At 28.1% G+C, this 13,908-nt stretch overlaps 2 protein-coding genes across 2 annotated transcripts; both read right to left on the reverse strand.

Moving 5' to 3' along the window:
* Positions 1-329: 329 nt before the first annotated feature.
* LOC113373781 (ubiquitin conjugation factor E4 A) lies at positions 330-7,701 on the reverse strand. The gene is made up of 15 exons (XM_026614056.1): positions 6,999-7,701; positions 6,205-6,384; positions 6,028-6,134; positions 5,592-5,771; positions 4,921-5,073; positions 4,635-4,788; positions 4,433-4,571; positions 3,133-3,378; positions 2,626-2,938; positions 2,328-2,473; positions 2,068-2,217; positions 1,500-1,743; positions 1,262-1,424; positions 802-1,006; positions 330-492 (listed from the first exon to the last, which is right to left on the reverse strand). The coding sequence occupies exons 1-15, from the start codon at positions 7,534-7,536 to the stop codon at positions 330-332; spliced, it is 3,081 nt and encodes a 1,026-aa protein (XP_026469841.1). The 5' UTR covers positions 7,537-7,701.
* Positions 7,702-8,769: 1,068 nt separating this feature from the next.
* LOC113372370 (la protein homolog) lies at positions 8,770-10,206 on the reverse strand. Its single transcript, XM_026612690.1, has one exon. The coding sequence runs from the start codon at positions 9,977-9,979 to the stop codon at positions 8,813-8,815; it is 1,167 nt and encodes a 388-aa protein (XP_026468475.1). The 5' UTR covers positions 9,980-10,206; the 3' UTR covers positions 8,770-8,812.
* Positions 10,207-13,908: the final 3,702 nt, after the last annotated feature.

Below are 13,908 nucleotides of genomic sequence, written 5' to 3' on the forward strand. Positions count from 1 at the left end.
ATTTTGCATATTTGATATAATACATATAAAATGTTTCACTTTTTGCTTATTTTATATTTATAATATTTTATAAAAACACTTATAATCATTAAAAAATAAGTACTAATTAAATCTTTAGATCTTTGTTTATTTTTTGTTAAATAACAAGTATAATATAAATATATACAAATCAGACATTTTCAAAAATTCTTATTCAATATAAGATGGTCCAAATATATACATGAACTATGCTTTATATTTATATATATATATATTTATAAGTAAATCCTTACTATATACATATATATATATATATATATATATATATATATATATAACTTATATATAGCTTAATCTAAATTCATAGGTTCTGTTGAATTTTCCGAATTGGCGTTCTTCTTTCTTTCTTTTATCCACTCTTCTATTCTTTGCTTTAACTCCGTGTTAGACTTTACTAAGTCCATGCTTAATGGTGAGCGATTGAATGGATCCGTTTGATCACTTAGCAAATGCCTGAAAATGATACAGGAAATATATGCTGTCAGATCAAATTATAGTTCTATTCTATAAATAAATATAATATATAGTTCTATTATATTTAAATTTTAAATTTATTTAAAAACGGAATCTATTGGTATGTTAATTTCAAGTTTGTGTGATTTCTAACATATAAATATATCTTCCTAATATATATGAAAGATATATTTATATAATTTATAAACTCCACATTATATATATATATATATATATATATATATATATGTGTGTGTGTGTGTGTGTGTGTATGTGTATCAATGTCTTACTATGAAGAATAAAATTTACCTGGCAATGGTAGCTCTATCAACAGTCGTTCTTGAACTAGGAAGTATTACAGGATCAGTCATCAATGTAGACATAATAGGATCCAAGAATTCTTCAGGAGCTTCGGCTAATGCTTCCTCTTCCCTCTGTTGCTTTTCAGCAAGAGTGTGTACCCTCTCAGCTACTATTCGCAAATCTCCAATCAAAGGACCGCCGCCGATGCGTGCTTTAAAAAATTCAATAAAAGATCAACTTTTTTCTCTTTGATTATGTGTGAAAATTTGAAATAATTACTTGGATTATTGAATTTTGCGATACTTAAGTGTAAAACAAATAATAACAAAATTAAATACTAATTCTTCTGAGTGTGAAATCCAGGTAACAATCATAATTATTTAATTAACTTTTATAAAATATGCATCTATCATAAAATTACTCTACATAAATATTCTGATGTATCTATTAAATTTATATTTATTACCCAACACATCTTCAGCTTGGACAAACAATTGTTGACTATAAGATCTGCCGTCTTGCGAAACAGCTAAACAAAATGCATCACTATCTGATAAATTTACATAAATGCGCGATATATTAAGAACTATATTTGCTGGTTCAAAATCATACTCTTGACTATCCTTCACCTGAAAACATATAACATGAATGAGTTGAAAGCAGGTCAGTTTTTAAACAGCATTCATCATGTTTTATCCTTTTACCTTAAAATTTTTTTTATTTGGTCCAACTAAATGCAGTAAAAAATAGTTGAGCATAGAAGCGACGCGATCAACCATGGAATTGTGACAAAAAACGCCTTTGACCTCACTTGTTAAATACTGAATTGTATGAATAGTTTCACGACCCAAAATATTGTCAAATCTAGCCATCATTCCAATCCTTTGCAAATTTCCAATGTTCTGCTCACGTTCAGGCATGGACAAGTTGTTCCACTCGCCATTCAATCTACAGAAAATATTGTAATAAATAATAAAGATATTGTTATAATAGTTAGTATTAAGATGTGTTGCAGTATTTAAACAGTAAGAGAGAAGAAATAAAAACATGCATAAGAAAATTGATAAAACATTAACTAAATCTTATAAAAATACTTTAACTATTTATAGTTAAAAAATTAATTAAATATATATATATTAGCAGATGTTAACAAAAATCCTCTGAAAACAAAAAAAAAAACTAAAGTTACTGTTAATATATCAAATAAGTCAAATTAAAACAATTTTATCCCATAAGATTTTAATAAATTGGATTGTTATTTTATTTTTTTACCTTGCTGCCTGCATTGTCCTCAACTGAGCCATGTTTGACAAGGATTCATCTAGTAGAAATACAGCATCATTCAACAAAAGATTTGCAAAACGCAAAAATAGTGGAGGATCTGTAGCTTCCATATTTTGTTCTGCATCAAGTGCAAGATTACTATAACACATAATAATATTGAGTACACGTAATCTATATATATATATATATATATATATATATATATATATATATATATATTTAATTCAATGTTTATAATATCTATTTACTGGAAACATTTTCGGTGTTCTTCTATCTGCCACAAATAATCCATGACCACATACATTGGTCTTCTATAGTTAAATTTCTGTTCGAACTGAACACTTTGGCCTGTCATTTCTATGCCAACAAATACGTTTAACAAACTTGAAATAATCTATAAAAGTTACAATAATTAAAAATTAAATACTCTTCATTAATTAATGAATAATTAACGGGGTACATATTTGAAGTTTTAAATACATATGTATCTTATATTATAAATATATCCATTACTAATATATTCTGTTAATAAACACAATAAATTACCTGCAGCCTATGCGGATGTTCTGTGAACAATCTTTGTCTGGCAAAAGTATTTAAAGGGTTATTTGCCTGCATCATTGGATGTAATGCATGGTCCTCCTTGAGACTTGGTAACATTGATTCTAAACATTCAGCTAATTTTGCTCTAAGATGAGGGTTCACCATTCTGCTGTCAGAACCCATGAATACTAAAACCATAGTTAAAATTGGCTCTAGGGAACCCGCTCTCTCATCAATCACAAAATCCACATTATTAAAATGACGCACAAATGGATGGAAACATATTGTATTTTCTATGATGAATTCTGGAACGCACCTGAAAGTTAATAATCCTAAACCATAAAATTGTTTTAACTATGATGTATATAACAATTGTTGTATTAATATCAAAAGATCAAAGTTATTATTCTTCATCATCAAAACATCAAATTCCATATAAAAAATACATCAACTTGTAAATCAAAAATTCACATGATTTCATTAATAAAATAAATCAACAACAAACTTTACCTCAATGTATCAGGAACAGATTCTGATAAAGGAAAAATAATTTCTCTGAACTTCATTGGGGCATAGTTCAACACTTTTTGAATCTTCTCTGCCTGGTTGGCTAGCTGGTCTGAGCTAGTGTTCTGCATTTCATTTAACTCATTGTTAATTGAAACCTGAGTTATCCATGTAGCAGTCGAGGTATGTAATTCTTGCAGAAGTTGCAACATACTAGGTTCAAACAGAGTACTGCGCAGTGAGAGATACCTGTTCAAATAATAATATATATAATAGCAATAACAATATATATAAACAATAAATGTTAATTGATATATTATCATAACAGTTAATTCTCATATATATCATAACAGTGTAAGCAATTATTTCTTTGCATTCATTAATAATGTTATTTTTTAAAACTGATGCTCAAAAAAATTTATAAATTCCAATAACAATATTATACACTGCAATATAAAGAAATAAGTTCTAAAAAGGCATATATGAGCAAACATTTATATTTCTAACATAATATTGTCAGAAATATTCATTTTTTGTGTTTGATGTTAGGCTATTTAATATTTGTTATTATTATTATTGTACTATTTATTTATTATTAAAGATTAATATTGAATTCCAATCATTTTGTAATAAGAATATTACGAATGTAGATCTATAGTACAATAAAAAAACACCATAATGTATAGAAGAACAAACAAAAATTAATAAAAACTAACAGAGAACTATATTGAAAAAATCCTTTAAAATAAATATATTTAATACTTGTTATACTTATAGATATCATAAGTCATAATAAAGTCAAGTTGCAGTCTAATAAGAATATATTTCTCTATAGTAGGAAACATTTACTGAAGTAATATATTCTTTCTTACTATAGAGAAATATATTCTTATTAGACTGAAACTTGATATTATTATAAGCACAGTATATCTATAAGTATAATAAGTATTAAATGTATCAATTTAGTCTAAATTTAATATTATATATATTTATTATAAAGTGTTTTCTTTCAATATAGTTTTTTGTTAATTTTTATTAATTTTTGAAAACATTATGGAAATGTTTATTGTGCTATAGATTTATATTCGAAATATTTTTATCAGAAAATAATTGGAATTCAACATTAATCTATAATAATAAACAAATAGTACAATAATAATGATAAATATTAAATAGCCTAATATCAAATACAAAAAATAAATATTTTTGGCAATATTATGTTAGAAATATAACTGTATGTACTTTGTAATTTATTTATCATTGTATTATAAAAAAATTAAAGAATCTATATTATCAATCATACTTTGTCATATCCTGTGTCATCCTTTGTAACAAATGATTCGCAGCAGGCGAACCCTGTTCTCTTGCATCATTATAAGCTCTTTGTATGCGAGCTATATCTTGATTTTGCTTTGTTAATCTTTCTACACATACTCTGTAACCTAAAATATAAATAATGAGTAAAAATTTAAATAATATCTGTATCAAAATTAATGGATACATACCAATGTCCAAACATTTTTGAGTCATAAAATAACATTCAGTTGTAAAACTGTATTGATCAGAAGTAGGCCTAACTGTACCATCCAATGTTGGCAATAAACAGGTATCATTACATAATGCTTTCATATGTACACCTTTTGATTCCCTATCTTGCTCCTGAAATTATAAATATTTTCTTTATTAAAATATGCAGTTAATATTCTAGTCAATAAGACCTTGAGCATTCAAAGTGACTATGTTATTGCACTATTGAGCACATGAATAATTTAGTTTTCAGTTATTACTAACCTCGACAGCTCCATATGTGGGGTCTATCCTCAGAGCTTTGCCATCTCTGTAATCCTTACAAAACGGGCGACACATTCTCAACATCACTGCACCCATGTTCAACATAAATGCATCACTAACATAAGTTCCTAATGTTGGATCAATATCCATTATCTACAGAATAAAATTAATTAACTTATTTCAATTAAAGAATAATGTTTAACATGCAATTATTTCTGAGAATTTTGATAATTAATAAAAACAGAATCCAATTTTTAACAGAAACAATACATCAGTAAAACAGTAATTGCATGGGCAAAAATTTAAGCCAATTTTACATTGCAGGTATAAAAATAATCCAATTAAGCTAAACTTAGTTAAATTTGTTTCTTATTGTTAGCATGTTTTAAAAAAAATCCCATAAAAGTAGGCATTTAATTTCTAATCAGAATAAATCATAAAAATGTGGTTGCAGTATACTTTAAGGCTTAAAACTGCAGTGTCTCGAATTGCAAATGTATGAAGCATATAAAAGCATCTTGAGATACATTTGATACATAATGTAAAATTGTTTTACATTTTCTGAAAGAATATGGTAAAACACATTTCATTCAAATTTCATATAAATAAAATCATTTATCTTAAAATCTGAATTATTTAAGATTTATCGAAAAATACAATAATATCTTTACCTGTGTGCTCCATATTTGTCCCCTACTGTTGTTACTATGTAAACAAGCACCTAACCAATCCAAAGTTTTTGATCTTATTTCACCGCCTAATCTTAGTAATTTTAAAAATATTCCATGCATTTGATCACCTAGATTCTCCAATGCTGACCACAGTGTTCCTTCCATTGGATTTCGAATTTGCTAAATGTAATTAACAGAATGTTATTGAACAAATAGATGAAAAACATGAAAAATATTTAAAGGCTTTAAAATCTGCTCATAACAATGGTTTATACAAAAAATAGTGTAAAACCTTGTCTTGAACTATCAAGACATTTCATGGTATTAAATTATATTGAACTTTATAACAATAATATAATCAAAAACATTTTACTTATGTAAGCAAAAATTGAATATATTTATAATGGAATGAAGCAATAATAATATTATATCATACCATTTCTAGTGGATTTTCAAAATATTCATATGGAGCAAAAGGACTTTTGGGCAAAATTGATAAGGACAAAAATGATCCAAATATTGTTTCTGCATAAGCTCTACCATCTAAATAAACATAATCATTATGTTACAATACATATTCTTATTAAGTAAAATATAACATCTTGATACAAACCATTGGATTTCGGAGTTGCATATTCTAAAAGAACTTTAGCTAAAGAAATATGAGAGGCAAATGTTAGAACAAATGTGTATGTCCAATATTCCAAGTTTATCAAGTTGGCTCCAGCAATCATTCTATGCACATGAATGAGAATTGGTGTAAATGCTCCCTTCAATATTTCAAAACCATTATCTAATAAAGAGAAATATGATAAGTAGTACCATATAGAGATGTATTCATAGAAGCTAATAACATTATTCATAGTTAAGTAAATAGTCTTTCAGTACTTTCATAAATAGTCTTTTCAGTACTTTCATTGAGTTTTCAAGTAAATTATGAAGTTATCCTTAGAAATGTATGCAATATTCGAAACAAAAACTATTTTGGAAACCATATATCATGTATATGTTTGTACAATGTACGCAAAAGTAATATTTTTGATAAAAGTAATATTTTAATATAAAAAATCAGAGATATTGTAAACAATGTAAACGCCAATAGTGTAAAAAGTAAGATTGTATTAAAGATTATACATATAGAATGTTGAAAAATCATTTGAAACTAATAGATTAATGAAAAATTAAAGTAAAAAATAGGGTATTCAAATGAAGATCAATAAAAGATAATTGGTTTGTAATTTGAACATGATGTTCAAATAAAAATTGTTGTAATAAAAACATTTAAAAAAGTGTCATTGTTGATTCTTAATATAGAGCAAAATAAATATGTTTGTCATTTATATATATACCATTACCATTAATATATACATTCATATGTAACACATATGTTTGTAATTAGTATATCACCTTGCTTATCTAGGGCAGCTATAACATCTAAAACAAAACCTGGAATTGATCCGGAATTATCAAGATTATCCTTAAGAATATCAAACCATTGCTGCCAAATTACTTGATCTTGAAATATGTCTGGTTGCTCCATGGCAGTACACACATTACGCAAAATAAGTGATTTCATATTTTCCACAATATTAATTACAAATTTGTCTTTTGATGCATTGTACTTCTTAAGTCTTTCATAAGCAGTATTTAAATAGAGAATTGCTTTATTCTGAACTACATAATCTATATATGGGGGCTTACTGGATTTTGGTAACACAAATTCTGTGATATTTGTTAGCATCAACCTTTCAAAAAGAGCTTGTTCTAAAGTCTCAATGTCAATGTGTTTTTGCGGCTTCAAACTTTCTGCTAGTTCTTCTAGATAAATCATTTGAATATAATCTGGTTTTTGTTCACAGTCCACAAATTTTTCTGGGTTTAATGTTATTGCAAAAACATCTTCAACCATGGTAGTAATTCGGGCATTATCAGGTGTGTCTGTCATTTTTGATTAGAATTGGATAATAACAGTCACTAAAAACAACAGTTCCTAATTATAATAATAAAATTTGAACGCTTTTGCTAATTTAGCACAATCATTGTTTTACTTAAAGAAAACAATAGGTAAGTCATTTGGGTTCGAGAATGACAATGTAGAAGTTTGCATGAAACTGCACACTTCAAGTATGTTGACAGTACGAGTACAGTCACAGTCACAAGACAAGTAAAAACTGTCGAACATGTACTCTGAGGCTGTGGGGCCTCATTGGGGCTTCGTGTAATACATAAATAGTATTTTATCTGAGCTGCTTCATAAAACTTATAGCAAATTACATAGGAATAGTATTAATCAACTAAACATGTAAATCATTTAATATTCGAGAAACTCAGGGATGAACAACCTTTCCTGTACGTACAGTCATTCGTCATTAATTTTCAAACTTTAGCATGTATCTCGAATAGTTCAATTAGAATTATTATATTATTTATAATATAAATTTCAATAACTTATTACACAGGGAAAAACAGTCAAATTACGTAATTTGCTTTGTGATAAAAAAGGAATAAGTCTAAAAAGATGTTCATGTAATTAAACCTGCAGTAGAATGTTCATTCTTGAATATTTTTGGGTATATATCCCAAGGAAATATTTGTCAGATGAATTTACAAAGCTAAAAAAGTATATTTTATGCAAAATGTCATCATCTTACATATATTATCCGGTTCTTATCAAATTAATGAAAATATCAATAAGTTCTTGACAATTTTGTGCAAATAGATTTTCTGAATATGAAAATAAAATGAATTTAAATATATATATATATATATATATATATATATATATATATATAACTGTAAACCTGTTCAGATTATTAAAAAATTCAAAAGAATAATAGCAATAAGAATGATTCACATGTTCTGGCAAAAAAATATGAATAGAAAATAAAAATAGCAATCCTGGATTGTAAAAAGGTGAAGATTACAAAATACAATAAAAACAGGATGTACTTGAGAAATAAAAACATAATAGGAATATAAAGCAAATCATAGATTACTTCTTATTAATTATGTGAATCATATGACAAAAATATTTCTTATAGCTAAGTTAAATTTGAAAATGTAATAAAAAAAATTGTTTTATAAAAATTCAGATATAACATGTATTCATATTTATTATAATTATACATTAGCAACTATTACAACATAAAATATTTTCATTAAATAAATTTCATGTCCTTATCATACATTAAATTAAAAAAGATGATATTTTTCAGCGATATTTATTGTTTAGCAGGTGGACCTCCATTTTCACCATCTGCTTTGCGTTTCCTGTTATTCCAACCACCTCTACCTCCTCTGCCACCACCTCTACCACCACGTCCCTTGCGGCCATGTGATTGTTTTTGTCTGTAATTTTTCATGTCTTCAACGACTTTATCTAAAAACTTTGTTTCTTCTTCACCTTCTAATAATCTAGCTGTTACTTCAGAATCACAGATTTTGAGTTTGCCATCAGTTATTTTTTTAATAATCTCTTTACCACTGTCTTCATTGTGGAACCTTATCCAACCAGATTTATCACCTTTATTGTAATCTACATATGCAACTTCTGCCTCTAGTTCAATGAACACTTCTTTGATATCTTCACGAGTTGCATTTTCTGGCAAGCCTTCTAAGAAAATTACTGTTCCATTAGGAGGACGAAAAGCTTCTTTAGTATCTTCTTCAGCTTTTTTGGATTTATTCTTACCGGAAGACCTTTCATTTTTTTTCATTTCGTGGTAATCATTCTGTGACATACATAACAGTTCTTGGTCTAAGTAAGTAACTTTTTCAATCTCTAAAAACTTTTTAGATTGCTCTTCAGTGGCAAATGTAGCAAAAACGCTTCCCTTAAAACAATACTTTTTGTTTACTTTATCTAAATATGTACGCATTATAACATTTTCTACAAACTCATAATCTTTAAAAAAGTCTAATATACTGTCCAGCTTAGCATCTAAAGGAAAACCTTTAGCATATACAGTTCTGGACATCAATGCTTTACGCCTTTCTTCATTCATTTCAGGAACAGGCTTTGCCAAAGAACGCCTGACCTTAGAGTGATCTTCAGAAACTTCTAAGAGATCATTAGTAGACTTAAGTAAAGCTTTAGCAATTACCTCTTGATTTGTGGTCATGCTAGATAACCTCTTAAAAGTAAGTAAAACTGTAAGAGAAATCCATCCATCATCTAATTTTATCTGTTCTTGGAGGAATTTATCTCTGGGCAAGTTGCTGTCTCCAAAGTAATACTCAACTTGGCGAATGATGTTTTTTTCAAGATCTGAAATTTCTTCATCACTTACTTTGTTCTCCGATTTTAATTCTTCGACAGTCTTCTCTGTTGCTACAGTTTCAGATGTGTTTTCTACTTTCGTATCAGTGGAACCGTTTTCCTCTGCCATTGTCACTAGATAAAGTATTGATGCAATTAAAATACAATTAATAATTCTAAAAACAGTCCTCACAACACGTGTACTACTAAAACATTAACGCAATCTTGACTCATTGAGCGTGCAACACATAACCTAACCTTCTGTGCTCTTCGATAATATACTATCGATATTTTCAACATCCAAATATCGATGATTTTTCAAATTTACTAACTTTTTTTGCTTGTTATATTTTTACTGTTATATTTTTAAAATATGTCTCACATTTATATTCTCAGATAAAAATAATATGATTATCATGAAATAAATATACTTTCGCGTTTCCAGCAATTATTTTTGAGATGGCAAATGTTTGACAGTTGGCAGTTCTACTTCATATAAAGGTGCGTCCACACCTAACGAACGAACACGAACGAACATGACGAGCAAGAAAATACAAAGAAGAACGAACAGGAACACGAACGAACGCGAATAATTCCAAACAAACGCCTCAAAGCAGTGAGGGCTTGAATTTTTTTGTTATATATAATATTAATCATAGATAAATAAACATGATCTTAATCTGAATACTTTTGTAAAAATAATCATAAGCCTTAAATAATAATAAATTATTTTTCAATAATTATTAATTATTATATTTAATTTATTATAATTGCAAACTTTGCAAACATAGCAAACCTCTTTTAGACATATAGTATCTGTTTTTTAGGTTGAATTGAATTTTGCTTTTCGAAGGACCGATTGTAAATACTTTGATTTTGTAACTAGTAATATTTATTTTACTTTAATTACATAAATTACATCGTATTTATAATAATTTAATATGGTTTTATTCCGTGTTGAATGATTTGAGTTTTAATTTTATAATAAATCGATTGATGATTTTTTGTTTATGTATCAATATAGCCGCATGCTTTGATTGGCGCGAACATTCTCCCGGCCTTGAAATGTAGATTTCAAAATAATTAATAATCTTCATTAAATCGTTAGGATATGAGCTTCAAGAAGAAATTGGTCTTGAGTATACAAACATTGCTTTGATCTGTGTCAGAATCACATAAAATTCCTCGAAGGTTAGGATTCTTCATTAATATCTTGCATGACCTTATGGTTGCTTCCCAAATTCCTCCGAAAAAAACAGAATTCGGTGGAATGTGCTTCCATAATACACCTTCGTTGGTCATTTTATTACTAATCTGGTTTTGATTTGACTTTTTGTGAAAATTTATAAGATTTCTTTAATCCAGAAGTTGCGCCTATGAAATTCGTTCCATTATCTGAATAGATTCCGCGAGGTTTGCCATGTCGTGCCATAAATCGTTTTAATGTTGCCATGAAACTATTCGTCGTTAAATCAGATACTAATTCATGATGAATTGCTTTCGTAACAAAACATACAAATAAGCATATATAAGTCTTTAATTTTTTGTACCCTCTTGTTTGACGATCTCTTATTAAGACAGGACCTCCGTAATCTACTCCGCATATAAAAAAGGTGTAATTGATTATTATAGCATTAATGGATGAATCCATGTGGGTTTTACTTTTAAGCATATTACACATTTTTTAGGATTAATCTTGTAAAGTTACTGCTTCCGATAGGCCAATAGGTATTACGCATTGTATTTTATAGTATTTGTGTTCCGCAATGATACAATTTTAAATACTCATGTCTAGTTATCAGAACAGTTAATGGGTGATTCTTTGGTAGTTAGTGATTTTAGTTTTGAAGTTCATAATTATGTCTATGTCATGCTTGAATGTATCATGTTGTGTCTTGCTGTGTTTCAAAATGGGCCTTGCCACTATATAAATGAATTAGATAGTAATTAGATTATGTTATTGTATGGAATATGAATCGGTTTTAGAATAAATTACGATAATTTCGTATTCCTTTGGAAAAACTGTCTGGTTTTAAACACACCGTGATTAGGCCAATAAAACTTGTTTTGGGTTTGATACATTCACTAGCTATGCTTCTATTTCCTAGTGACATATAAGTATTCATAAAGTTTTTATCTTTGGTAAATAGATTTTGATTTGTTCGTAAATCATTTGTGCGTGAACTATAGCATTTACAATTCGCATTGTTTTTTATATAATTTGTAAATGGTGTTGTAATAACAAACCTTCTTCCTTCATTTGTCGTAGTCCTATTAGAAAAATGTTGTTTGCGTTGTGTTTTCGTTTTATTAAAATATTGTATGTCATTGCTTGCTTTCAAATCCCAAATTCTATTTTCTTGCGCTTTTACATTAGATCTACGATTGCATATTAAAAATGAATGTGAAGAATTAAGAGGTATGTTACCGGCAGAATGACATGAAATAATTTGTGGTGTATCAAGAGTCTGTGGTTGGTTTGAATTTCTGTGTAAGAGACTATGGTGATTTAAATTGCAAAAGGTACATCGACTCGATGAAAGGCATTGACTAACATTATGATTACACCGTAAACAATTAATGCATAATTTTAGTTCTTTTGCTTTAATTATTCTATCTTCTGTAGATAGTGATCGAAACTTTGGGCATTTATATGCCGAATGATAAGTCCCATTGCAAAACAGACAAATATTTTTGCAATTGGTTGATGTATCGTAAGACTTCGTTGTTTTTCGAAATTAGTTTTTATGTCTTTAAAATTATTGAAATTTCCGGTTCTTGTCTCAGTTGGGTTTATAGCTTCTAACGTCATACAACGTTGATTTAGAAAGTTATTGAGTTCGGCAAACGTAACTAATTCTGACCCTCTATTCATGAGCATTTCCCACTCTTGGTGAGTTTTTTTGTCTATTTTTGTCATGATTAAATAATTAATCAGGGCGTCCCACTGGTCTACCGGTTGTTGCAACATTTTTAGACATCTTAAATGCTTATTAAACGTATCTATTAAATTGCGAAGATCCTTACCCGATTCATTGTGCATGGCTGGATGATCAAATAATTTTTTAATATGGTTATTTACGATTATTTTCTTGTTTTCAAACCGCGTTTTTAATAAGTCCCACGCAATAATATAATTATCGGCCGTTGCCGGTAGTGATTCTATGAGATTAGCAGCATCCCCCTTTAGGCACGATTTTAAATAATAAAATTTTTGGGCATTGCCTATGTTTGAGTCTTTGTGAATTAAACAAGAAAATGAATCGTAAAATTGTAACCAGTTTAAATAAGAGCCGTCAAACTGAGGCAAATTAATCTGAGGCAATTTAATGTTGTTAAGACTATTTGTCATATTAGAATCATTAAAGTTGTTTGAATTAATATCTGACTTATTTTGTGCTATTTGACTGAATTTTAATAAAGTTGATAGGCACCTTTTATATTTTTCAAAGTATTCATCTAATTCGATATCCATTAACTTATTTATTTCATCTTCGTCTTCTAATAGCGTTGTTATATTGATAATGGTGTTTTCGAATATTTCAAATAATGGCCTTACCTCTTCGACATGGCTGTTTATATCTAAAATATCTAACTCAGAAGTAGGTGTTTCTGCCATTTGTTTGCATATTTTCTCATATCTTGTTAATCGCGATTTCATTCCTCTTTGCTTCAGTTTTAATGATTTTAACGATTCCATTTTGACGTGGATTATAATTGTAAAAATGGTTAGTTTTAAGTGACCTGATTTCTGCTCCTTTGGCTCCAATTGATGTCTTGTATCTTCTTCGACTGCTGGATGTCAATTCGACTCGAAGGACCAATGTTTTTTAGGTTGAATTGAATTTTGCTTTTCGAAGGACCGATTGTAAATACTTTGATTTTGTAACTAGTAATATTTATTTTACTTTAATTACATAAATTACATCGTATTTATAATAATTTAATATGGTTTTATTCCGTGTTGAATGATTTGAGTTTTAATTTTATAATAAATCGATTGATGATTTTTTGTTTATGTATCAATATAGCCGCATGCTTTGATTGGCGCGAACAGTA

This window comes from Ctenocephalides felis, unplaced genomic scaffold, assembly GCF_003426905.1.
Source record: "Ctenocephalides felis isolate EL2017-DRISC unplaced genomic scaffold, ASM342690v1 CF-g0.4_SCAFFOLD_01604, whole genome shotgun sequence".
NCBI lineage: Eukaryota > Metazoa > Arthropoda > Insecta > Siphonaptera > Pulicidae > Ctenocephalides > Ctenocephalides felis.